The following is a 26,106-nucleotide window of genomic DNA, read 5'->3' as shown; positions in this document are numbered from 1 at the left end:
CAAGGAGGAGACGTTACACTGTATGGGGGCAGCCACAAGGAGGAGACGTTACACTGTATGGGGGCAGCCACAAGGAGGAGACGTTACACTGTATGGGGGCAGCCACAAGGAGGAGACGTTACACTGTATGGGGGCAGCCACAAGGAGGAGACGTTACACTGTATGGGGGCAGCCACAAGGAGGAGACGTTACACTGTATGGGGGCAGCCACAAGGAGGAGACGTTACACTGTATGGGGGCAGCCATAAGGAGACGCTACTGTAAGGAGTCAGGACAACAATTTTTGAAGCCCCTCCTCAGTATAATAGTCTTGTGGTCATCATACAGTAATGTATATTTCTTCTTGCCCTAATGCCTGCTTTTAGAGATCAATGTGCAGCTTGCAGGCAGGAAGGGAAGGACCAGGGCCATAGAAGACAGACACAACACCTTTATTTCTTTCTGTCTGTGACCACTTGGGCTGGTTATAATCTTCTAACTAAGCTTTATACACTTACTAGGGTCTGTTCCTATAACTTTTAAAACTACTGGCAGGCAAACTCTGTTTGAGGAAGCCGGAGGGTGTCTGGACTCTGGAGATTTTCCGTAGAGATGGGAAGTTCGGATCTTTTTCATGAATCGGTTCATTCGAATCAGTTCATTCAAAAGAACAGATTCATGAATTGGATCTTCGGTTCACTTGCTGAGTCGGCTCTCAAGTGAACCGAAGGTCAGGAGGGACTCGCTCCTGGCAAACACAGCTCTGCTGCAGTGAAGCAGACTGATGTAATTACAATGTATAGTTATTGCAGGGACTCAGAGAATCGTCTGAGAGTTTATTAGTTAAAAGAATCGAATGAGTCAGAGACTGTGTTATCGAGTCCCTACCAGACTTCCTGCACTGCTACATGCACCCTGTACACACACAGCTCCACTACATGCTAAAAGTGGCCCTGCCCATGCTGGTATTGTTTAGGGGCACCTACCCTACATGTTGGTATACTTATGTTAAAACTAATCTTGAAGGTGACATACTCCCTTGAAGACAGTATCACTTTTGTTTCATGTCCCCCTGATCCTTTTTAAGAAGTTTAACCAGCCAGACAACCCTTTTAACCCATTTCTATGAGTGCATGAAGGTGAAGACGAAAAATAAGTCACATGATTTCTATACAGATAGTTGACCATTACCTTTACTGTTTCTTTGTGAATTAAAACAAAAATGGATGTCAAACATTATTTTGCCCCCATTTCCCACAAACCCCCTGTATTTATCTACAAGTGTAGTGCAGAGAAACCCATCATACAAGTGAAAATTAATTTTCCGAGGAACCACAAATACCATGACATTCAGAACTACTTAACTGATGGTAAAGCTTCAAACAGGTCAGTGTTATTGTTAAGGACTTGAAAAAGAAATTGTAAGAACACGCCGGAACTAGAGGTCAGGGGTAGTATATATATATATATAAAAAAAAAAAATTTAAAGCCAATTATTTCAAGTTAATTTTTATAACAAGTGACATTGTTAAGCATAAATGATTTATTCTACAACGAATAATAGCAATTACATGGGCGGAGGGCCAATAGGTACCAAACAAAGTGCTGGTTTGATGAAACAAGCAATAGATATAATTTTATATACTGATCAGCGGGACTATGTTCCGGTGGTGTATGTGTAAAGCAATCGCTGTGATTAGAGCAAGTCCTAAGGACAGGTGAGAAGAGTTAGCACATGACAAAGGTCACTTGCAGAACAGTGTTAAGAAAACCTGCTAACGGCAATGTCATACAACAGTCTAGGACAGTGGGCACTCTGTCTCTAAAAGGTTCTCCACCACTGGTCTAGGACATATTTCGCACAGGGAAAGAAGGCAGATAAAACATTTAATATGTAAAGCACATAGACCAGATTTGATAGAATTAAGTAGAACCAAAATGAACAGTTAGACCATGTGAAAACCCTGCAAAAATATGACTGATATCTGCTGGGGAATGCGTTTTTTTAGAATATAATTAGTTTTCCACAAAATGCAGCAAAGTGCATACCGTCCTAACAATGTACATAAGTTATTAAATAAAGAACAGGATTAAAAAAGAATATAAATGAAGCTTTAAGTAGGTCTTTTCTACATGCATATTATTCTTCATTAAAGAAAAACCATATGTAAAAAGGCCATTGGTAATTGCTCGGTTATCAGCTGTAGAAAATGCCAATTCTGTGGTCACGCACTCCGACAGTATACCGCTTGGTCTCGTATTTTGTTACTTTATTTCCTCATTTAAATACTGTTAATTTCGGTTACCCCAATGGTAAAAGAATAGGTGACTTGGAATATGGCAATCTTCCTGATAGGACAAGTATCTGCTCAGTTCACACATTTATCCGGAACAGCATCCGCCCGCGCTCTGTGCCTGTGGTTCGTCATCTACAATCTGTACTCCTCTCCTAGACGCTCCTGACTGGCTTGGCCCGTTACCTTTGGCTCTTTCATCTACTTGTGCTGTTTCTATCATTCCTATGGAAATTAAAGTTCAATGTTAATCTATAACTTGGACACTGCCATCCAGTAAAGTACATGCATCGTTCACATGGCAGAAAACTCCACAGCAAAATCTGCAGCATGATTTCTATGCCTTGAAACCCATTGCATAAACTGACCTACATAAATACAGATTTAAAATCTGCACTCTGTAGCTTAGTGGTAGGAACCCATGTCACGCTGAGATACCTTGACGGTGGTGCAAAAGGGCTCCACTGTCTTCCTGACAGGAATACATTGGCCAAAGTCTCAGTTCTTAACATCAGCTTGAGGGATTAGCCAGTGTTGTCAGTTGCACATCATTGTGGTGCACCTCTCGCAGTGATTTATGAAGATTTAGTGTTCCCACTAACCGTTTTTATATGAAATATGACCACCACAATGTAAAGGCATATACCACAGGGTGCACTGTCTGAGGGGTGCTCTGATAAACTCCCAGATCCACCAACAGTCACATTAAAATTGGAAATAACACCCCCCCCACAAAAAAAAAACAAAAAAAACTCTAATTGCAGATTTTGAATTTGTGTGTGATGTGAATAAAGTTGAGGCACAACTTGGGTGACTGAAGTGACAAAACTACCGTATTTTTTGCTTTATAAGATGCACTTTCTCCCCACTTTTGGGGGGGGGGGGGGGGGGACAAAGTGGCCGTGTGTCTTATAAAGCAAATAGAGCAGTAGGACATGGCCGGCACATCGCAGGCCGTGCTGCATAGGCGAGTCACAGAGGCCAACTACCTAAAATATAACTTAATTTCACTTTTAAAATATTACACGGTCCCTCACCTGGGGACTAATAAACATACAACACTTACAAACACACACTGGAGGCGGACACTGGGGAGACCGCCCTCACCTGCAGAGTATAAAATAGTCAGTGTGTGAATCTGCAAGTTGGAGCCTCATTTTTCAGCCCCCTGGAGTACCCCTGACTGCGGACCACTATATGGAGAGATCTAAGGATGGGATAAGTACAACATATCTATGAGTTCTATCGTCATTACTCTGTCCCCTCCTGCTTTATTGTATTGGTCTACTAAAGTGGAACACCGCCTCGGGGTGCTCCGGCTATTTTGGTTCCTTTCTTTTCATTTACTTTTGAAAGGGCCATGTAGCCGCTTCATTATAGAAGCAACCTATCTTTCTCTTTATCTCTTGTAATAGTCTCCTGATGAACCTTTGAATGAAGGGGAAACGCGTTGAGACTCTGTATTGAGAGACTTTGTATTGAGTGTAATATTCCATGTTGTAAGATCTTGGACTGAGTGCAACAAATTATGCTGTTGGTAGAGCTACCCAGCGGGATATACTGCTTTATCGTTCTATTGCGCATTCAGTTTGTTTTGACATGGTTGATAATCAAATTACACCACTGTGACTATCATTTCTGAGATTCTGAATTTACTGCTGTGGAATAACCGTTGTTCCAACATGTCTTTCTCCACTAATGTTAATGTATGATCTGGACATCCACAGGAAACCTGATATTCCATACTGCTGGTAAAGTGCCATCCGTCTTGATAAATTGTCTGTACCTTCCTGGGCATTACCCAACAGGGCTGGCACAATAACCCTGGGGCTATTCCTGTATCCATTGATTGTTTATAGCCGTCACCTCTGTCTTGGAATAACCGTTACCTCCAATTTGTCTTAATTTTGATGCATGATCTGGATGTCCACATGCTGTGAGAAACCTCTCTATCTTGACCGCTGGGGAATAACCGTTACTTCTGCTTGTTTATTCTTTCTTGTTGATGCATGACCCGGACATCCATATGGGTCTCTTTGCTACAAGGGCCTTCTAAGGACAGACAGACTGGGCACGGGGACGGAGTGTTCCCACCATCAGGGTGCATCTCCGGGCTGAGATAAGTCCAGGGACACCATAGGGATACACTAGAGACCCGGATGGTTTGTCCTGTGTGTGTACCATCAACACGAGCCACTTTGTCTGTCACTTACATCTGGCCTCCAGTGTGTGTTTGTAAGTGTTGTATGTTTATTAGTCCCCAGGTGAGGGACCGTGTAATATTTTAAACATGAAATTAAAAGTTATATTTTAGGTAGTTGGCCTCTGTGACTCGCTTTTCTATGTACAACTACCCATTACGTATATAAATTGCCTTCAATTACGTGCTGCATAGGCATAGCGGCCTGCAATGTGCCAGTGACATGTAAACAAGGGTGCTATCAGGGCCCGGAGCAGTCCCTGAACTTCATTAAGACCCCCACACACACACACACACTAGTTCAAAACCCACCAAAAGCACACCATTTGGTTCAAAATATTTCTTCTTAATTTCCTCCACAAAAAACTAGGTGTGTCTTATAAAGAGAAAAGTACTGTAATTTTAGTCTTAAGGACCAGTACCATTTTCCCCTCTGTGTTCCAGCAGTGATAGATTATATATCTTTTTTTAACCATTTTGGGGTACATACAGTCAGGTCCATAAATATTAGGACATCGACACAATTCTAACATGTTTGGGTCCATACACCACCACAGTGGTTTTGAAATGAAACGAACAAGATGTGCTCTAACTGCAGACTGTCAGCTTTAATTTGAGGGTATTTACATCCAAATCAGGTGAACGGTGTAGGAATTACAACAGTTTGCATATGTGCCTCCCACTTGTTAAGGGACCAAAAGTAATGGGACATAATAATAATCAATGCAAACTGTTGTAATTCCTACACCGTTCACCTGATTTGGATGTAAATACCCCCAAACTAAAGCTGACAGTCTGCAATTAAAGCACATCTTGTTTGTTTCATTTCAAATCCATTGTGGTGGTGTATAGAGCCAAAAATGTTAGAATAGTGTCGATGTCCCAATATTTATGGACCTGACCATGTATTAAATAACTCACTTATTTTTAGGGGCAACAAATAGCAATTTTAACATTTTGTGAGGTTTATTTTTACGGCGTTGTCCGTTTGAACAAAATCTTATTGTGTTGCTGCATTCAAAGACCCAGGACATTTCAATTTTTCTGACAAAGCAACTGTGCGAGGGGTAAAACAAGATTTCTCTCTAATGATGATATCTATCGCTATTACTGTAGCATGTAACATGTATCAAAGATAGCTAAGAGTTCATCATCAGGTTCCTTTCATGCAGGGAAAAATAAAAAAACACATGCAACAGAGCAAGTATGCTGTCTGACTGATAGAGGGGGAAATACGTGACACGTACAGAAGTCCATGCTATCCTCTTTCCTCCCTGAACCCTCTCAGCTCCCTTACTGCCCCACCTCTCATCCTCCACACTGGCTGAGTACACAGCTAAAGATGTGAGACTTATGTATATAGGGAGATATAGCCTTTAGAAATTGGGTTAGGAGTGAAAGCAGTTGAAACCTGCCTTTAGCTGCCATCACTCCCAACTTTAATTCTAAATACTCCCTACCACAAATTGGTGGCATATCGCTAGGATATGTCACCAATGTTAGATAGGTGCGAGTTGCAACGGTAGGACCCGCAGCTCTCTCTAGAACAGGGCCTCAAAGTGAACCAGGGCACACCGCACAAGCACGGCCACCCTACATTCACTTCTATGGGAGTCCTGAAAATAGCTGAGCGCTAAGGGCTCTTGCACGAGCGGATCCTGTGAAAGGAGCTTTCTGGAAGTAGAGTATTGATGATGGATCATCAATATTGCTCCATGCCTCTGATCTTTTTACTACAAAATCAGTGAGATAAAGTTGTCACTGTGATTTTGTAGTAAAAAGATCACAGAGGCACGGAGCATTATCAGTCATGTTACTGCTCCGTGTCTCTGCTGTGCAGAACGGGGCTTGGCTCTCTTTCACGCAGTGGATTACCCGCACGGCATTCGCTCGTGTGAAAGAGCCCTTAGCGCTCAGCTATTCCCAAAACTCTCATAGAGGTGACCATACTTCTCTATGAGAGTTCTGGAAATAGCCGACTGCACCCACCCCTATGCATATCCTAGAGATATGCCACCAATGAATGCCCTTTAAGGCAAGTGACTGATGAACATGATGTCACTGGCCTAGGAAGAGGCTACTGTACTCACTGCAGTGCCATGACCTCTTTAAATGGCTGATAAGTGGAGTGCCAGGCTTTGGAACCCCACTGATCAGATATTGATGATCTATCAATACTCTACTTCCGGAAAGCTCCTTTAAGAGTTTGAGGGACCCTGTCAACATTTTCTTCCCATCAATGTGGCTTCATACCCAACAGTAATAGGCTTGTACAGATGCCCCTGTCTAAACTGTCCCTTGGTTTAAATTGAAGTTATAACGTAGAGCTCACTGCATGTAAAATTACCCTAAAATAGTCATGTGGGTGGTACCAGTCTCCCAAGGAGTCATAGTTGTGGCATGAATGACATCCCAAAGGCTAAGGCTGGGATATGTTGTTACAATCCAAGGCCAGTACACATCACTTCACTGTGGAACTGGATTGTAGTTACATATCCTAGCAAGTGTGACCCTTCAAGGGGGGTGGGGGGAGTTTACACTTTGTTCCACACAAACCTATTACCATGAGGTATAATGTTACGGTATAACTTAGGGGTAAAAAAGTGTGACAGGACCCCCATTTTAAGATAGAGTCCCCTTAAGTCTCTTAACCTAAAACAGTTTTACATTGGAATGGCTTTTTCTAAAAATCAATTCCCTAGAGCATATAGATGTGAAAAGGGGGGGTACCATTAGCCAGAAAGAACTGCCACAGTTGTGGCAACAACTAACGCCCTTGCTGATTGGGAAAGGGTACTTTCCCCATTAGCAGCAGGAGAGTCCAGCAGGCTGGTCCGGCAGGTGAACAGCCCGTCAGATCTGTCCTGCCGCTAGTTCACGTGTGCCCCCGGACTGCCGCTCCGTCCCCATTGACTATAATGGAGGCGGGGCAGAGTTACAGCGGCGGCGCACGGCGAGAGGCAGCCGAACTAAAACTACGACATGCAGCACTTTCAGTTTAGCTGCCGCTCGCTGCCGGAACTCCACCCCCATTATAGTCAATGGGGACGGAGTGGCAGTCCGGGGGCACACGTGAATTAGCGTCAGGACAGATCCGACAGGCTATTCACCCGACTGAACAGCCTGCTGGACTCCCCTGCCGCTAGTGTGAAAGTAGCCTAATACAAGATCACACCATTAATTTGAATGGCCACTATATAGCGCTATATAATTTTGCTGGGTCAACCTGTTGCAATTAACCTTTTAGAACAAGGAGAAACTGCCTGTAATGACACTAGGAAAATCACCCAGAATACTTACTTTTACACAGATCAAGGAATAACTCTTCAATTCCCTTATTTTGCTTGGCTGAAGTATGATAGTGCTTTGCACCCACAGATTCTGCATACCTGTGAACAAAAGACCAAAAGCAAGGAATTCACAAAGATTCACTTAAAAGATGAAGAAAAAAAAAAAAAAATTAAAAAAAATAAAGTAATGAAATCAGATTAAACATACGCTTCTGCTTCTTGAACAGAGACATGTCTCTCTTTTTCCAAATCTACCTTATTTCCTATTTGGGAGAAGAAAAAAAAAAGGCTCAAATTATGACTGTACTGTGATACAAATCATTACATAAAGCAAGGACTTTTTTTCATGGGATAAGTTTTATTGCCCTCTGATTAACTTTTATTAAGGGCTCATTTACACAACCGTAAATTGGTGTCCGCATCTATACTTACGTTGCGTGGCCCTGCAAAAAAGATACGTGTCCTATTCTTGCCCAATTGCGGGCAAGAATAGGCATTTCCATCATAGGGCTCACCATTCTGTTCTGAATGCGCGCAGCCGGTATCCATGTGTTGCTGATCCACACTACAGACTGCAAAAGAGATCTGGTCCTCTGAATGAGCCCTAACTCTTTATTCTGTAGGTTGGTACAATCACAGCGATATCCAATACATCCCCCCCCCCCCCTCCCCATCTTTGACCCATAATAGCAATAAGGAAAATGTTTTATGTTACCTCATTCTAAGCCATAATGTGTATTTCTTAGTCAATGTATTTTTTATTTGAAGAACACAATTTTTGGGCGCTATACAGGTGCTAACATTTGCAGAAAAAAAAAAATTTTTTTTTTTGTTTCTCTTAGATATACTTTATTTTAGGTTACTTCACAAACTGATTGCTTCTATAGTGCTTTGGTGTACTCCGTATACCAAAGCATTATTCATTTCAGGAACAAACCAGCAGTCAATTTACAGTATATGCCTACTATGCTGTGCTTAATAGGCTTATAGCATGGCAGGCTTGAGGACGTTAGGCACTGAGGGAGCCGCCATCCATAGGGTTAATGCTGCAGTGCCCTGCTCGGTCTTCCCTGTGGCGGCATTTTGCAAATTCAACTGCTGTTCATTAATGGTGCAGATCAGATGCCGGGGGCTGTAGTCGTGAGCAGTCTACAAGCTGCTGATACATGGCAATAAAAATCGTATAGCGTTGACACCCTGTTAACAAAACCCCCACATGTACAGCAAAGCAGTGTGATCTGATGTTTCCATAATTTATAACCCCTTAGTGGCAGGTATATTATGTACCCTAAAGGGGTAGTCAGGCAATTTCACGCTAACCTAATAACTAATAGATCGTGGGCCAAGCATGTGAACAAGGGGTTACATACCATGCAGGCCCCCTGATCAAACAGAATGGCAGGTTGAGCATACGCACATCTGCTCCATTCACTGTTTTGCTCTATACCCGATCTCCACGCACATGCTCTACCTGCCACTCCTTTAAAAGGGCTCTCCAGCCCTTCATGCTCACCTGCTGCACATCTCATCGTCCCAGTGATCTACCAGTATCTGGCTTGTAAACTTCCAGACGAGGTCACGTGTGCTAATGCAGCAATGACTGGGAACATCGAAGATCACAGAACAGAGCCAGGAACCCCAAGAAGAGCAGTGGGAGAACAAGGCCAAAAGGCTGGAAAACCCTTTTCAAGAGAAGCAGTCAACTCCTGGCACATCTGTCTTACTAACTACTTCAATTACCCATGTAAGAACTGTGGAGCATCTACTGGACACTGGCAGACTGCGCAGGGACATACTGCCATCTGGTAACACACCATTTAACCCCAAATTTCCAGGAGGAATGACACAATGCAGATTTCTAAGGACAAAAATTGTTCCAGAACACAAGTATTTACTAAAAAGGACATGCCAGGATGTGGAAAGCGCTGCAATCCGTGGCAGAAAAATCAGTAGCAGATCAGTAGCTGAAAACAGGTCGTTTTTGGGGACAGATTTCTAATTTGGTGGAGAGTATTCACAAGAGTTTTAGAAAGCTTTTGGTTCAGGATTTAGAGTTCTTAGAAGCGTTTTTGTCACTTTTTACCATCCAGCCCTGAGCAGAGAAAATTCTGAAGCGTTTCTGGTAGCAAAAACACCACTAAAATGGATTCCAAAAAAAAACACAAAAAAAAAAAAAACACACACCTGCTACCATGTGGATATATACAGTGTTTTTTCAACTGAAGTCAACGGGAGGCTATTGGTGATGTTTTGATAGCAGATTCCATGGCCATCTTCCATGATGGAACCAATACAGATTTTAATTGTGTGAACAGCCTCTCAAGGGCCGAGCATTTTTTTTCCATCCCAGTCTTTCAAAAGCCATCCGCTTTTCACACCTCTGTTGGGGTAGCTTAGGATGAGTTCACCCCACCCCCATTGTTTCTTTGGATTTGCTTATAAATGACAAGTGGGATAATGGTGATACCAAGTTGTATTTTTATATATTTTATCTACTTACTGCACAAAATAAAATAGGTGTTAGTTTTTCTATATTCTGTCACTAATAAGGTTTAGACTTTTCTGTCCGTGTATGGGGCTTGTTTGTTTTTTGAGGGATGAGGGTATTTTTGGTTGGTACCTTTTTTTATTTTTTGAGGTTGAGGTGACCCTATGTGTTCACTGTGCGGATTTTATGGTAATTTTTACTACTAATAAAAGGTTTTGATAACGGAGGAAGGTCCATTTCTGCTTTTATTTTTCTAAAGCCATTTGTACTTCTGTATTGCTTTGCATTAATCCCGTCCGTGTAATGCTGCCTATTAGGCCCTGCCAAACATTCAAGGGGGAGAATACGTCAAAGGGTATCTTCACAAACAGCAGATTTGATGCAGGCACACAGATACTGTATGGACCCCTAGAATTATACCGGTGCAGTATTCAGAACCGGTTCATTATGGATACTACCGTGTGCACAAGGCCTTTAACTCAAGAACATCCATTTAAAATTATACCTACCTACTATACATAAACAGATTTCATTCCCCAGCATTTTCCGCAGTTCCTTCACCCAATTTTTTACCTGGAAAATAAAAAGATCCATATAAAACATGAACAAAAACTTAGACTGACACCAAATAATTAAGTTTGGTTATTAAAGAAGTTGTCCCTTTCGGTTATTTATGGCATAACCACAATCTATGCCATAAATGTCCATCAGGTGTAAGTAGCTCTGGGATCCACTCCCGTTTTAGAGCAGGGCACAAGATGTGGAACCCTCACCAACTGGACATTCATGGCATTCCCTGTGGACATACCATAAAATGTCCAGATCAGACAACCCCTTTAACATATGTGGGATTCTCCACTTTTAACAGCCCCAACTTGTTTGAAGAGTCCCTTTGGAAGCACGGTGGCTCAGTGGTTAGCACTGGTGTCTTGCAGCGCTGGGGTGCTAGGTTTGAATCTAACCATGGACGTGGGTTTCCTCCGTTTGTTCACACTCACCCAAAAAATATATATACTGATAGGGAACTTAGATTGTGAGCTCCAATGGACAGTTGCATGCTAATGTCCATAATGCGCTGCAGAATATAGTAGTGCTATATAAGTGCATAAAATAAATAAAGACGCATTACACAAGTCTATTCAAGTGTCTGTGTAATGCAGGACAGGACTGCCAGAGCGAGAGGCGCTCTTTGTATCAGCTGAAGAGAAAACTCAAGAATGCCAATATACATAACATACCATGGGTTTACTAAACTGGACAAACCTTTCACATAACCCATCCTTGTTATGTTCTGTACAGCAAATCCCACAATATAACTGCAGCACAGTCAATAAAATAAAACCTTCAGTGCTCCTGGGGTTGGCCCATCTCACACTTTGGTGGCAGATTGCTAGGATATGCCACCAATGTCCAATAGGTGAGGGTCCCACAGGTATCTCTAGAACAGGGCCCCCAAAGCAAATGAGAGCGCACTGCACATGTGTGGCGTACTCTCAATTCACTTCTATAGGAGTTCCAAAAAGAGGCGAGCCGGTGTTCTGCCAAATCTCTATACCTTGCCAAAAGTCTATACCGGAAGTGATGAGGCCGCCAAGAAATCAGCTGGAGGAGTGTGTGCGCGGCGCTGCGCAAGCACACATCCACCAGCTTAGAAAAGAATTATTGCAGTGCCGCGATAGAAGTACTTCGTACACCGCGTGTGCGCACTTAGTGATAGAGATTTTGCAGCGCAAAATGTTTCATCAGATCTCCCTACCCCTGAGTGCGCACTCGCCCACAAATCAATTGCAGTTCATCCTTGCCGCAGAGCTGAGTGCTGGATACCGAGCTCACCACATATGTAGAGCTGAACTGCAACTGATTATTTGTGGGCGCGTGCACACTCAGGGCTAGGGAGATCTGATGAAACATTTTGCGCTGCAAAATCTCTATACCCCTAAGTGCGCACGCGGTGCTAAGCTGGTGGGCCGCGCACATCCTCCTCCAGCTGATTCCTTGGTGGCCGCGTCACTTCCGGTATAGACTTTTGGCAAGGTATAGAGATTTGGCAGAACACCGGCACGCTGCTATTTCCAGCACTCCCATAGGAGTAAATGGAGGCTGGCCATGCTTGCACAGCGCACCCTCGTTTGATTTGAGGGCCCCGTTCTAGAGATTGGTGCAGGTCCCAGAGGCGGCACCCTCATTTATCAGACAACTAGCAAATATTGCAATCTGCCCCTTTAAAGGGGTTGTCCAATATTACATTCTTCCTCCACACCTTTTAATAATGTTTATTCACTCTTTGCAATTGGGGACAAGATTAGGCATTTTCTATTATAGTGCCGGCGATGTGCGGTCTGCAAAATGCGCACCGCACATTGCCAGTGTTTTGCAGATCCGCAAAACACATATGGTGTGAATAAGGCATAAGGGGACCCTCATTTTGTAGACAGACACCTGGAACATGCACCTATCAGACAGTTATGGCATGTGAATATGAGGTGTAAACAGCCCATTTTAAGAGGACCTGTCACATCAGTTTCAGTAACTACTATTCTTATGACTATGTATTATTCCTGCTAGAAGTCTACAATTTAATTGCCAGCAGTAAAAAGGTACTGCTGAATGTTACCAGCAGCAGGTGTGACTCTGCCCAATCAGTGCTGCTGGTGTCAGACTGTGCAGGGACACACCCCCTACTGGTAAGGGTCCATTCACACCTCCGTAGTGCATTGCGGATCCGAAATACACCTGGCCGGCACCCCCATAGAACTGCCTATTCTTGTCCGCAATTGCGGACAAGAATAGGACATGTTCTATTTTTTCCGGAGCCGTGGACAGGAAGATCAGGGCCGCGCTCCACAAATGCGGAGACCACATAGTGTGCTGTCCACATCCATTCCATCCCCATAGAGAATGAATGGGTCCGCACCCGTTCCACAGAATTGCGGAACAGGTGCGGACACATTTACCGACATGTGAATGGACCTTAAAGAGGACCTTTCATCGGTCCAAACATGGTGAACTAAGTATCATGACATATACAGCGGCGCCCAGGGATCTCACGGCACTTACTATTATCCCTGGGCGCCGCTCCATTCTCCCATTATGTCCTCCGGTATGTTCGGGGGCTTGGTTATAGAAGGAGGAGACTGCCCTTGTTCTGCTGGGCGTCTCCTTCTCCTAGGCTGTAGCGCTGGCCAATCGCAGCGCAGAGCTCACAGCCTGGGAGAAGGAGACGCCCAGCAGAACAAGGGCAGACTCCGCCTACTATAACCAAGTCCCCTAAGTCTCCGCCTACTATAACCAAGTCCCCGAAGATACCGGAGGACATAACGGGAGAACGGAGCGGCGCCCAGGGATAATAGTAAGTGCCGTGAGATCCCTGGGCGCCGCTGTACAGGTCATGCTACTTCGTTCACAATGTTTGGACCGATGAAAGGTCCTCTTTAACATTCATCTTTACCCTTACTGCAGACTGCTAGCAATACATTCATGAACTTCCTGCAGGAGTAATACAGGAATGGCACAATAGAGTCATAAGAACAGATGCTCCAGAACTGTTATTTACATGGGGACTGCAAGTAGTTACTAAAATGGACATGTTAGAATAGGGGACGTGTCCTCTAAGCTGAAATCAGTACATTAGCAAAACTGTCCTAACAAACATTCTCTTCTGTAACCCGGACAAAAGCACAGGTCCGGGGTGAGCAATGTACACATGTAACAGCCTTGGTTAAGCAGGCCAGGGGATACCTTTTGGAAGGAGTCCTCATCTGTGATATCGTACACTAAAATAGCTCCATTAGAGTCTCTGTAGTAGATTGGGCCGAGTGCGTGGAATCTCTCTTGACCAGCCGTGTCCTGTAGTAAAGAGGTGCCGATTACAATCCAGGAAGATGCAATAGGTGTCACACAGAGACATTCATCTGGAAGGTTTCTAGCTTTCTAAAACATTCATCCAAAGCTGTAACATTAGCTTTTCCACTGTAAATGCTGTGTGAACTACTCAGTATCTAGCACTGTGAATGGGGAAAACATGCTATATTACACCAACCCCCATTTTATCCCAGATCATGCCTTCCTGCCACCTAGAAGATATACTGCCTGAGTGGACGAGGTCTTCTGATGGTCCATAGCCGTCTTTTCCAAATACACACTGAGGAAAGGCCTCCTCCTGGTTTCTGCCAGATGACCCCATCACTATGTCTGAGGCATCAAGGACCCAATGAGACTTTGCAGGGCCATTCTTCCCCACTGGTCTCAGGCCATGTGTTCATGAGCCTCTCCCTTCCTATACAGAGAAATACGGTACATACCCAAATCGCAAGGTTCACCCTTTTCCCTCCAATGTTCAACTTCTTTGTAAGGAAGGATGCCTGAAATTAAAAACGGAGTCACAAGAATTAGTCAAGTGCCAACAGTCTAAAAAAAAAAAAATCACAAGTCAAAGTAAGTAATACTGCTCACAAGATAGTACCAAAATAAAACACTAAAAACACAAAAAACTATTTTTCACCGTATAAAATACATTTACCCCCATCAATGCTCAACTTACAGCCCTCCAGCTGTTGCAAAACTACAACTCTCAGCATGCCCTAATAGCTGTAGGCTGTCCAGGCATGCTGGAAATTGTAGTTTTGCAACAGCTGGAGGGCCGTAGGTTCGGCATCCCTGTACTACCTGTGGGTAAGGGATAAATATCCACTGTGGGGAAAACCTGGCCATACACACGAGTACTGACTAGATGTCACTTGAATGGGACAGAGCTGCACACAGGCTGTATGACCAACAGACATGGCATCACAGGCCGAGGACGCAGAACTCACCCAAGTGACGTCACCTCTTCAAACAGCTGAGGCTACTTTCACACTAGTGTTTTTTTGCCGATCCGTCATGGATCTTCAAAAAAAAAAAAAAAATTAAAAAAGTTGTATAGACCTATAAACCAACGGGATAAAAAACTTTTCATAACAGATTAGTCATCTGCCATGGAGACTGATGACGCATGAGCCCGATTATTTGGGGCACCGCACCCTACGTTTCTGGCTTGTAACCCTCTATGAATGAACGCAAAGCAGACAATCACAAGAGTGTTTAGCAGATATGACGGTAAATTAGGCGAGTAATTGTTCAATTGCAAGGTCTGTAATGACATCAAAAGGCATTCAGGGTGTACAGGCGAAAGCTGTGAGACAACATCTTGTGAATGCCTTATGACTCCCACTCCTATCATGTATGCCGCCTGCTGACCAGCAAACAATGCCAGGATCGGACATGCCTGTTAGCAGGACAGCCCAAGACTAAAGATAGAAATACAGCTCTACAAGGGGATCCTAATGGAGCAGGATTACTGTACGACACCATATTACGGTGCGAACACGCAATCTGATGGAACATTCATCCAGGATGTGAGACCAGCAGGTCACAGAACTGTATGGATGCCCTACTAGAGCCCTGTTCAGACAGAGGTTATATAGAGCTTTACTCATGTCAATTCCACCTTAGACTCATTAGAGTTCCCAACCTGTGGGGGAAGAAAAAAATAAAATTCAGTAAATTCCAGGAAAAAAAAAAACTGCTACTCACTTCCATCCTCACTGACCCCACACATACACTCCAGCTGTCCCCCAGTTTTTACTCTGCAGCAGTGATGCTGCTTGTATATATAGACTAGGAGGGTCAGACAGCCCCTGAAAGGGGTAATCCAGGGGAGCACAGGGCTTATAAAACAAAGAACGAAGCCGTACTCGCTTGCATCAGGTCCCCCCATTTCAGGACTGTGGGTCTGGTCTCTGTCAGACAGGAAGCGAGGCCATCACGTCCACTACATACTGTGGATGACCCGGGTGGTCATATGTCAGGCAGCAACAGGAGTGTTGGCTGCGACAAGGACCAGACCGGAGACTCTGGAACGCAGGGACCTGTTGCAGGTGACTAAAGCTTAGTAAACCCCTTTAATGGTCAGGAATAGAGTCACAGTGTAAAGCACCAGCAAACTGCAGCCTATATACAGTGAGGAACAGAAGTATTTGAACACCCTGCGATTTTGCAAGTTCTCCCACTTAGAAATCATGAAGGGTCTGATAATCACATTGTAGGTGCATTCCCACTCAGACAGAATAAAATTATATATATATATATATATATATATATATATATATATATTTCAGGAAAATCACTTTGTATGATTTTTAAAGAATTTATTGGTCTTGCACTGCTGAACAGAAGTATTTGAATCCCTGAGAAAATCAGTGTTAATATTTGGTACAGAAGCCTTTGTTTGCAATTACAGAGGTCAAACGTTTCCGGTGGTTCTTGACCAGGTTTGCACACACTGCAACAGGGATTTTGGCCCACTCCTCCACACAGATCTCCTTTACATCTGTCAGGTTTCGGGGCTGTCGCTGAGCAACACAAAGTTTCAGCTCCCTCCAGAGATGTTCTATTGGATTTAGGTCTGGAGACTGGCTAGGCCACTCCAGAACCTTCATATGCTTCTTACGGAGCCACTCCTTGGTTATCCTGGCTGTGTGCTTTGGGTCGTTGTCATGTTAGAAGACCCAGCCACGACCCATCTTCAATGCTCTGACTGAGGGAATGAGGTTGTTGCTCAAAATCTCACAATAAATAGCCCAATTCATCCTCTCCTTAATACAGTGCAGTCGTCCTGTCCCCTTCACAGAAAAGCACCCCCAAAGCATGATGTTACCATGCCCCCATGCTTCATAGTAGGCATGGTGTTAATGGGATGCAACTCACCCTTCTTTTTCCTCCAAACACGAGTGAAGTTTAGACTAAAAAGTTCTACTTTGGTCTCATCTGACCACATGACTTTCTCCCATGCCTTCTCTGGATTATCCAGATGGTCATTGGCAAACTTCAGACAGGCCTGGACATGTGATGACTTGAGCAAGGGAACCTTCCATGCAATGCATGATTTGAAACCATGACGGTGTAGTGTTCTACCAACAGTGACCTTTGAAACTTTGGTCCCAGCTCTCTTCATGTCATTGACCAGCTCCTCCCTTGTAGTTCTGGGCTGATTCCGCACCTTTCTTATCAGTGATTATCCACAAGGTGAGATCTTGCATGGAGCCCCAGTCCGAAGGAGACTGACAGTCGTCTTTAGCCTCTTCCATTTTCTAACAATTGCTCCAACAGTTGATCTATGGTCACCAAGCTGCTTGGCAATTGCCCCGTAGCCCTTTCCAACCTTGTGGAGGTCCACAATTTTGTCTCTGGTGTCTTAACAGCTCTTTGGTCTTGCCCATGGTAGTAGTTGGCGTCTGACTTGGGTGGACAGGGGTCTTTAAAGAGCTCAGACCGGTGCTACTTAGGCTACTTTCACACGGGTGTTTTGAATTCCGTTTGCGAGATCCGTTTCAGGGCTCTCACAAACGGTTCAAAACTGAACAGTTCAGCCCAATGCATTCTGAATGGATAAGGATCCGTTCAGAATGCATCAGTTTCCCTCCATTCCGCTCTAGAGGCGGACACCAAAACGCTGCTTGCAGCGCCTCGCGATGCAGAGCCAAACGTATCCGTATACAATGTAAGTCAATGGGGACGGATCCGTTTTCACTGACAATACTGCACAATTGAAAACGGATCAGTCCCCCATTGACTTTGAATGCAAGTCAAGACGGATCCGTTTTGAGAGATTTTTTTTTCAAAAGAATAATGCAAACAGATCCGTTCTGAATGGATACAAGCGTTTGCATTATAGGTGCGGATCCGTCTGTGCAGATACAAGACGGATCCGCACCTAACGCAGGTGTGAAAGTAGCCTAAGTTAGATTAATGAGTGGAGTAGAGGTGGACTTTTTAAAGGCACAGTAACAGGTCTTTGAGAGCCAGAATTCTTGCTGTTTCTCAGGTGTTCAAATACTTATGATCAGCAGTGCGAGACAAATAAATTCTTTAAAAATCATACAATGTGATTTCCTGAATTATTTTTTTTTTATTCAGTCTCTCAGAGTGGGAATGCACCTACAATGTGAATTTCAGACCCCTCCATGCACACGACTGTAAAAAAGGATGACATTAGTTTGTTTTTTTGCGGATCCATTATAACAATGCCTAAAACAGACAATAGGACTTGCCCTATTTTTTTGCGGGGCTACAGAACAGACATACTGATGTGGAAAGCACAGTGTGCTGTCCGCATTTTTTGCGGACCCACTGAAATGAATGTGGCCATATACTATCTGGAAAAAAAAATTAAAATAAAACACAGAACGGACACAAAATACGTTCGTGTGCATGAGGCCCATCAGTGGAGGAAAACTCCCTTTATGGCCTCATGCACACGACCGTTGTGTTCCGTGTCCGTTGTTCCGTTTTTCGTGATTTTCTGCAGACATATTGACTTTCAATGGGTCCGTTGAAAACTCGGCTAATGCACAGTTTGTCATCCGCGTCCATGATCCGTGTTCCCTGTCCATCGAAAAAATATAACCTGTTCTATTTTTTTTCACGGAAAACGGTTCGCGGACCCATTCAAGTCAATGGGACCGTGAAAAAACAGGCACACAAGATTTTTTCTTTTTTTTTTTACTTTCCTTCATGTCTGGTGATCCTCCAAAAATAAAGGAAGACACGGAAACTGATCACGGAACAACGGAAGCACATTTTGCGGAACACAACAACGGTCGTGTGCATGAGGCCTATCTCCAGCTTTTGATAGCTCGATAACTGCTCACCAAGTGAATGACACAGCAAACAATGAGAAGCTACGACCAGAGCGAGGGCACTTACAGAACACCCCCCACTGGAGAGGCCCCGTGTCCACCCCAAATGTGTGCAAAGTAGTACACCGACTTCTAGACTCCAGCACGGAGGTAGCCGGCGGCACATACCAATGGTCACTGCCAAAATCTGCCGTAAAAGAGAGTGACACACTGCCACTCCCTGGCACTGATCCACTGCACATGGCACAGCCCTACCCCCTCCAAGCTGGTAACATTGGTCATAGTGCAAAGTGACACCAGACTGATGGGGCAGGATCAGTCCAGGAAAAATGGAGGGACCCTTTAAAAATGTACTTCTTAGCCCACACCAGCTAGAGAAAAGGTAAGCATCAGCTGCTGTGAAACTACAACTCTCAGCATGCAAACTTACTAGGTTGTTCCTGAAACTCCCACTAAAGTGACTGCAGTATGGTGGGAGTTGTAGTTTCCCAAGGGCTGTAGTGCCATATTTAATTTTAAAGGGTCCTTATCGGGGTACAAGTCACAGAGTGCCCCCCAATGTGCCCACCTGGAACACAAGTGGGCAAGCTCCAGGGTCTCCATAGCCAGAAATATCCATGCCCCCCCAGCAGACATGACTGGCATGAGGGGTGCCCAGTGCCTGTACTGGAAAACACGGTGACGGCGGCCATGACACACCTGCAGGGTGGTGATGTGTTTGTCGTTGAACTTGTTCTCACAGTAGCGCAGCACTAGCGACGTCTTCCCTACACAGCCCTCTCCGAGCAGCACCACCTTGAACGAGTACGTTTTGCTGCCCCCAGCTCCAGCTCCGCCTCCTCCAGCCGCCATGGACACCAACGCAGCGGGCTACACGGAGCCTGCACTGAAGGGCAAACGCAGCCCCGGAGAGCGGCCCTGTCTCTCCTAACGGTAGACGCACCGACAACTGACAGGCCAAGCGCTCCAAGCCCTTCTATCCGCCTCCCTCTAATGGCGACTTCTTCCTCTTACGTCACTCTCCTCATCACGTGGTGTCAGGGAGCCGCTCGTAGAGGTGGACATAAGTAGGCGTGGTCACGTCGTCCAGGGGCGAGGCCATAGAAGGGGCGTGACTCTCCGGGCTGTTTACTGGGAGTCTCTATTGACGGGCTACTGACGCCAAGCTGTGTTCAGCGCGCATGCGCAGTGCTGGCTGGCCTGGTGCTGCATTCTTTATTCATGAGTGTGGCACAAAGGAATCGAAACTTTAGTAAAGCAGAGAAATCATGAAGTAAAGGGGTAACGTGGTGCCAAATTCAGGAGGCGACGTTAGTCTTGCCAAATGCAATCACCGTGTAGATGTGTGCACAAGAAGGAAGCTGAAATGAAAACTTGGTCCATTCTTGGCAAGTTTTGAGAACAGAGACTCTGATGTGTGTGCGCAGTACAGAATTTTTAGTCTTTTCTCACCCATTTGCATGGCACCCTTGCCAACATCTAAATCACAAACGACGCGTATAACCCATACTAGAACAGACCCCCTAAATAGATACAGAGACCCCAAAAACGAACATAGACCCCAGGACTAGATCACCTAAATTAATATAGACACCCCCCCCCCCCCATTATACAGACTCCCAAAACAAAAAGAGACCCCAATGCAGACCCCCTAAAAACACAGACAAGACCACCTTAACAAATACTGACAGGATCAGAATACAGGCTCCAGATTAGAACTCTCAAACGAATGCAAATTGGAGGTCCCCTACAAAGAATTTTATAGTCAGCATATCACTACATTATTGAGAACTTTAGGCCTCATGCACACGACCGTGGTGTGTTTTGCGGATCCGCAAAACACGGATGGCGTCCGTGCGCGTTACGCAATTTGCGGAACGGCACAGACAGCCTTTAATATAAATGCCTAGTCTTGTCCGCAAAGCGCGGACAAGAATAGGGCATGTTATATTTTTTTAGCGGGGCCGCGGAACGGAGCAACAGATGCGGACAGCACACGGAGTGCTGTCCGCATCTTTTGCGGCCCCATTGAAGTGAATGGGTCCGCATCCGAGCCGCCAAAACGGCGTCTCGGATGCGGACCAAAACAACGACCGTGTGCATGAGGCCTTAGTCAGAGAATGGCATACAATCAGCGCATGCGCAGTTGATCTCATTTGTCTCTCCCTGTTCTGAGATCCACTGCACATGTACTTTCGCCAGTCCATCCAAGAGATTTCAGGGCCAGGCATCGGAGCAGTGAGGGTGTCTCATCCTGTGTTACCATACTTTATAAACTTTTGAAAAGCTGAAAGAGGGACAATATCAGTGGCGCAGCATTTATGTTTTTACACTAAGCCATACCTCTAATTCTGCCCAATGCCTATCTATACACGCCCAATCCCCTTAGTGCCCCCACACAGTAGTTATTCCCCCTTAGTGTTCCCACACAGTAGTTATTCCCCTTTAGTGCCCCAGACAGTAGATATTCCCCTTTAGTGCCCCCACACAATAGATATTCCCCCTTAGTGCCCCTACACAGTAGTTATTCCCCCTTATTGCCCCCACACAGTAGTTAATCCCCGTTAGTGTCCCCATACAGTAGTTATTCCCCCTTAGAGCCCCCATACAGTAGTTATTCCCCCTTAGTGTCCCCATACAATAGTTATTCCACCTTAGTGCCCCCATACAAGTTATTCCACCTAAGTGCCCCCACACAGTAGTTATTCCCTCTTAGTGCCCCCACACAGTAGTTATTCCCCCTTAGTGCCCCTACACAGTAGTAATTCCCTCTTAGTGCCCCCACAGAGTAGTTATTCCCCCTTAGTGCCCCCACACAGTAGTTATTCCCCCTTAGTCCCCCATACAGTAGTTATTCCACCTAAGTGCCCCCATACAGTAACTTTTCCCCCTTAGAGCCCCCATACAGTAGTTATTCCCCCTTAGTGCCCCTACACAGTAGTTATTTCCCTTTAGTGCCCCCACACAGTAGCTGTTCATCCGTAGTGTCCCCATACAGTAGTTATGCTCCTTTTGTGCCCCCACACATTAATTATGTCCCCTTAGTGCCCCCACACAGTAGTTATTCCACCTTAGTGCCCCCACATAGTAGTTATTCCATCTTAGTGCCCCCACATAGTAGTTATTCCCCTTAGTGCCCCCAGAGAGTAGTTATTCTCCTTAGTGCCTCCACACAGTAGTTATGCTCCCTTTGTGCCCCCACACATTAATTATGTCCCCTTAGTCCTTCCACACAGATTTATGCCCCACATGGTAATTATTCCTCCTTTGTGCCCCCACACAGTAGTTAGTCCCCTCTTAGTGCCCCCACACAGTAGAATTCCCCCTTGGTGTCCCCACACAGTATTTATGCACCCACACAATAGTTATAGCCCCATACAATAGTTTAGCTCTTTAGTGCCCCCACACAGTAGTTATGCCCCTCTTACAGTGGTGCTGCCCCCTTAAAGGCTAGGTACACCTTTTGGGGCAATTTTATTATTATTATATATTGTATTGTACTCATTTTGAGCTAAAATCATTTTTTCAATTGGTCTTTATTAAAAATATGAAGTCCTTTTTTCTGTACAAAGCTGGGATTGCTCTAGTAGCAGCCTCTGGATTTCTCTCTTTTCTGTCAGTTAGGAAGCGGAGGGGCTCCTTATCGCCACTGTCTGACATTATAAATCCTCATTATAGTTCAGTTATTATCTTACTGATAAGAATGTGGCTAAGGGCTCTTTCACACTTGCGTTCTTGTCTTCCGGCATAGAGTTCCGTCGTCGGGGCTCTATGCCGGAAGAATCCTGATCAGGATTATCCTAATGCATTCTGAATGGACAGAAATCCGTTCAGGATGCATCAGGATGTCTTCAGTTCCGGAACGGAACGTTTTTTGGCCGGAGAAAATACCGCAGCATGCTGCACTTTTTGCTCCGGCCAAAAATCCGGAACACTTGCCGCAAGGCCGGATCCGGAATTAATGCCCATTGAAAGGCATTGATCCGGATCCGCCCTTAAGCTAAACGTCGTTTCGGCGCATTGCCGCATCCGACATTTAGCTTTTTCAGAGTGGTTACCATGGCTACCAAGACGCTAAAGTCCTGGCAGCCATGGTAAAGTGTAGTGGGGAGCAGGGAGCAGCATACTTACCTTCCGTGCGGCTCCCCGGGCGCTCCAGAGTGACGTCAGGGCGCCCCAAGCTCATGGATCATGTGATCACATGGATCACGTCATCCATGCGCATGGGGCGCTCTGACGTCATTCTGGAGCGCCCGGGGAGCCGCACGGACTGTAAGTATACCGCTCCCCCGCTCCCCACTACTACTATGGCAACCAGGACTTTAATAGCGTCCTGGGTGCCATAGTAACACTGAACGCATTTGGAAGACGGTTCCGTCTTCAAATGCTTTCAGTACACTTGCGTTTTTCCGGATCCGGAGTGTAATTCCGGCAAGTGGAGTACACGCCGGATCCGGACAACGCAAGTGTGAAAGAGGCCTTACATACCGTAAGTGTTTATGACCTCTTAGTAGTTTAGAATTAAGGTTTATAACATGACCAGCACAAAGTAAAAGTACCAGTCACACAGCTATAAAAATAGTTAACTCTTTTTAAGAGAACGGCTCAATATTTTTATTAAAGACCAATGAAAATAAGATTTTTTGCCAAAAATGAGTAAAATGCAATCATAAACATAAATTGCCCCTAAAGGTGTACAGTCTTTAATGTTTATAAAATAAAAAGATACCTAGCCTCATTTCCCCAGTGATCGAAGCACAAACTGCTACAACAACAGGTGCGATGCAGTGCAATGAGATGAGTGCATGGGCTAATTCCCCAGCTGGGGAATGATTCTCAGCCTGTGCACTCCTCCTCCTGATTTTCACGCATTGCACCTGATGCTGTGGAGAGCGCAGGCCAGAGAATAGTGAAGCAGGGACCTCAAGGCTTCCTGCTTCACCATTGCATTCAACTGTATCTGCATCTTCAGGACGCAGATACAGTTGAAATCAAGACATACCGCAGCCATCACGGGACAGACAACAAAATTCGGGACTGCCGCACCAGATCCGGAACAGGTGGGAGATATGATGTTACAGTCCCCAGGCCCTAAGTGGTCTGCAGCCAGTTGCTTTACTCATGGCAGTTTCCTCACTAGGGATGAGCACTCACTCAAGCAGGCCTAGTCAGTGCCAGCAGTCCAGAGCAAGATGACAGCATAGTCAGCAGTCCATCACAGCCCCATGAAATCTCAAGGTTGCTAACTCAGCTCCAACCACAGATCCTCTTCACTGCTAACTAAACAGGTGTGCCTAAGCTCAGCAGACATACACAAAATAGTTGATTAACCACAAGGTGCCACTGCTTCTCCTTTTTATGGCCTAGCCCCACCTAGGAGCAGCCCATGCAGTGCAACGCTACAGTATCTGCACGTGTGATCCCTGCCCTCAGCCAAGGTGTTGTCCACTTTATTTATATTGATGACCTATCCTCAGGATAGGTCATTGTCAGGATCACGGACTTTGATTCAGGATGGGAGCCTGCAGGGTCACGCTGGATCGCCCTCTGTCAGCACTCCGTCATCCGAAACGAATCAATCTTAGCTCCCACCACTCGTCATATCAGGCTGACGAGACACCTTGTTTTAAGTAACACCCAAGTACACTCTACAACTGCTAACATTCACAGGTTAAGGCCTTCTGCACACGAATGTGTGCTGCCCGTTGCCGTATTGCAGACCGCATTTGCGGATCCGCAATACACGGGCACCGTTCCGTGTGTATTCCGTATCACGGATGTTGACCCATTCACTTCAATGGGACCGCTAATCCGGAGATGCGGAACGGAAGTGCTTCCGTGGGGTTTCGTCCCGTACTTCCGTTCCGCAAAAAGATAGAACATATCCTATCTATTTGAGGAACAGCCAGATCGCGGATCCATTAAAGGGAATGGGTCCGCGATCCGCTGCAGCTGCCCCATGGTCGGTGTTCATGCATTGCGGCCTGCATTTTGCGGGCCGCCGCACGGCCACGGGGCGCACACGTTCGTGTGCAGGAGGCCTAATACCACACTATCCACACTATAGGTAATGCTTCTTCTAAGGTAATTGAGTCAATAGAACACAAGAAGGCTCTTATTAAAGTGAAGTTTTAATATAAAATATGAACAGTGTGTACAAACAATGGGGTTATCATAGAAAACAACATAAAATATACAGACATATTTGATTTTGATACCATGGAAACATATACATGGCCTGAGTTCTCAGGAGGACCAAATATGGATTAAGCCACGTATTTCTTTGATGTGTATTACAAGATAGGGATTTCATGTGTGACCTCGGCTGGAAGCGACACTAGCCTTTTTCTGACCCCTTTAATGGTTCTGGTCTGTGTAAAGCTTGTATTTGAACCTTACGCTACCTTCACGTTTTATGATAGGGGTCTTTGTGAAGTTGTTCCATCTTACTGATTTTATGGCTACAATCTCCTGACCTGGCTTTGGGAAGGTAACATGGATGAGGTGATGACCCAATCCTGGAATGTAAAGGCAGAGGTTGCCTACTCCTAACAATAATTTTGATATCTGGATACATCTATCACCACACCTCCCCCTTTTGGACTGGCATGGGGGATTATTGATACATTTATCAATATTCTAAGCAAGTCTCCACCGTTTCTTCCTGGTTTCCTTTCTTGTTTTGAATCATGAATTCATATTGCTATAAAATCAAACTCCATCTTAGCAACCCTGTGTAACCAACTAAGGAGATTGTAATCAGGGAAGGCGGCTGCAGCGTCTGCAAGGCCCACACAATGGCCAAGCATTCCTTCTCTACTGTGGCATACGCCACCTCCCTTGGTAGCAGCTTCCTGCTCAATTTCCCCCCCCCCCTCCGGATTTACCTGGCTGAGCACTGCACCTAAGCCATACGCGCTGGCGTCTGACTGTACCGCAAATAGGCGAGTAAAGTCCAGGCTTTGCAAGACTGGTGAGCTTGTAAGGGCACTTTTTAGGGCTGCCAGAGACTGTTCACAGACTGGAGTCTAATTTGGGGCAATTCCTTTTCCTTCCCAGGTGATTGTCAGACCTGCTGTTTGGATTCACCAGAGTACCTATGACAGGTGGGTCAGGTGATCCTCTCAGGTGTGACTGAAAAAAGCGATGTCATCCAGTTAAGCTATGGCAAACCCTTCAT

At 45.2% G+C, this 26,106-nt stretch overlaps 1 protein-coding gene across 1 annotated transcript; it reads right to left on the bottom strand.

The window, feature by feature from the left end:
* Positions 1–1,849: 1,849 nt before the first annotated feature.
* On the bottom strand, positions 1,850–19,953 carry RAB21 (RAB21, member RAS oncogene family). Its single transcript, XM_040409977.1, has 7 exons — positions 19,626–19,953; positions 14,553–14,612; positions 13,990–14,097; positions 10,761–10,824; positions 7,972–8,026; positions 7,774–7,862; positions 1,850–2,498 (listed from the first exon to the last, which is right to left on the bottom strand). Exons 1-7 carry the CDS (start codon positions 19,776–19,778, stop codon positions 2,362–2,364), a joined length of 666 nt encoding a protein of 221 aa, XP_040265911.1. The 5' UTR covers positions 19,779–19,953; the 3' UTR covers positions 1,850–2,361.
* Positions 19,954–26,106: the final 6,153 nt, after the last annotated feature.

Source organism: Bufo bufo, chromosome 1 (assembly GCF_905171765.1).
Source record: "Bufo bufo chromosome 1, aBufBuf1.1, whole genome shotgun sequence".
Classification (NCBI taxonomy): Eukaryota; Metazoa; Chordata; class Amphibia; order Anura; family Bufonidae; genus Bufo; species Bufo bufo.
Note: the sequence above shows the minus strand (reverse complement) of the source record. Positions and strands in the feature narration are given on the sequence as shown.

Excerpts from the sequence above, each read along its gene's own strand:
- RAB21 (XM_040409977.1), bottom strand. The coding sequence starts at position 19,778 with ATGGCGGCTGGAGGAGGCGGAGCTGGAGCTGGGGGCAGCAAAACGTAC. Across the intron at positions 7,863-7,971 it reads TCTGTTCAAGAAGCAGAAGC|GTATGCAGAATCTGTGGGTG; the intron begins GTATGTTTAATC and ends TTTTGTTCACAG. Across the intron at positions 2,499-7,773 it reads ATTCCTTGATCTGTGTAAAA|GAATGATAGAAACAGCACAA; the intron begins GTAAGTATTCTG and ends TAATTTCCATAG.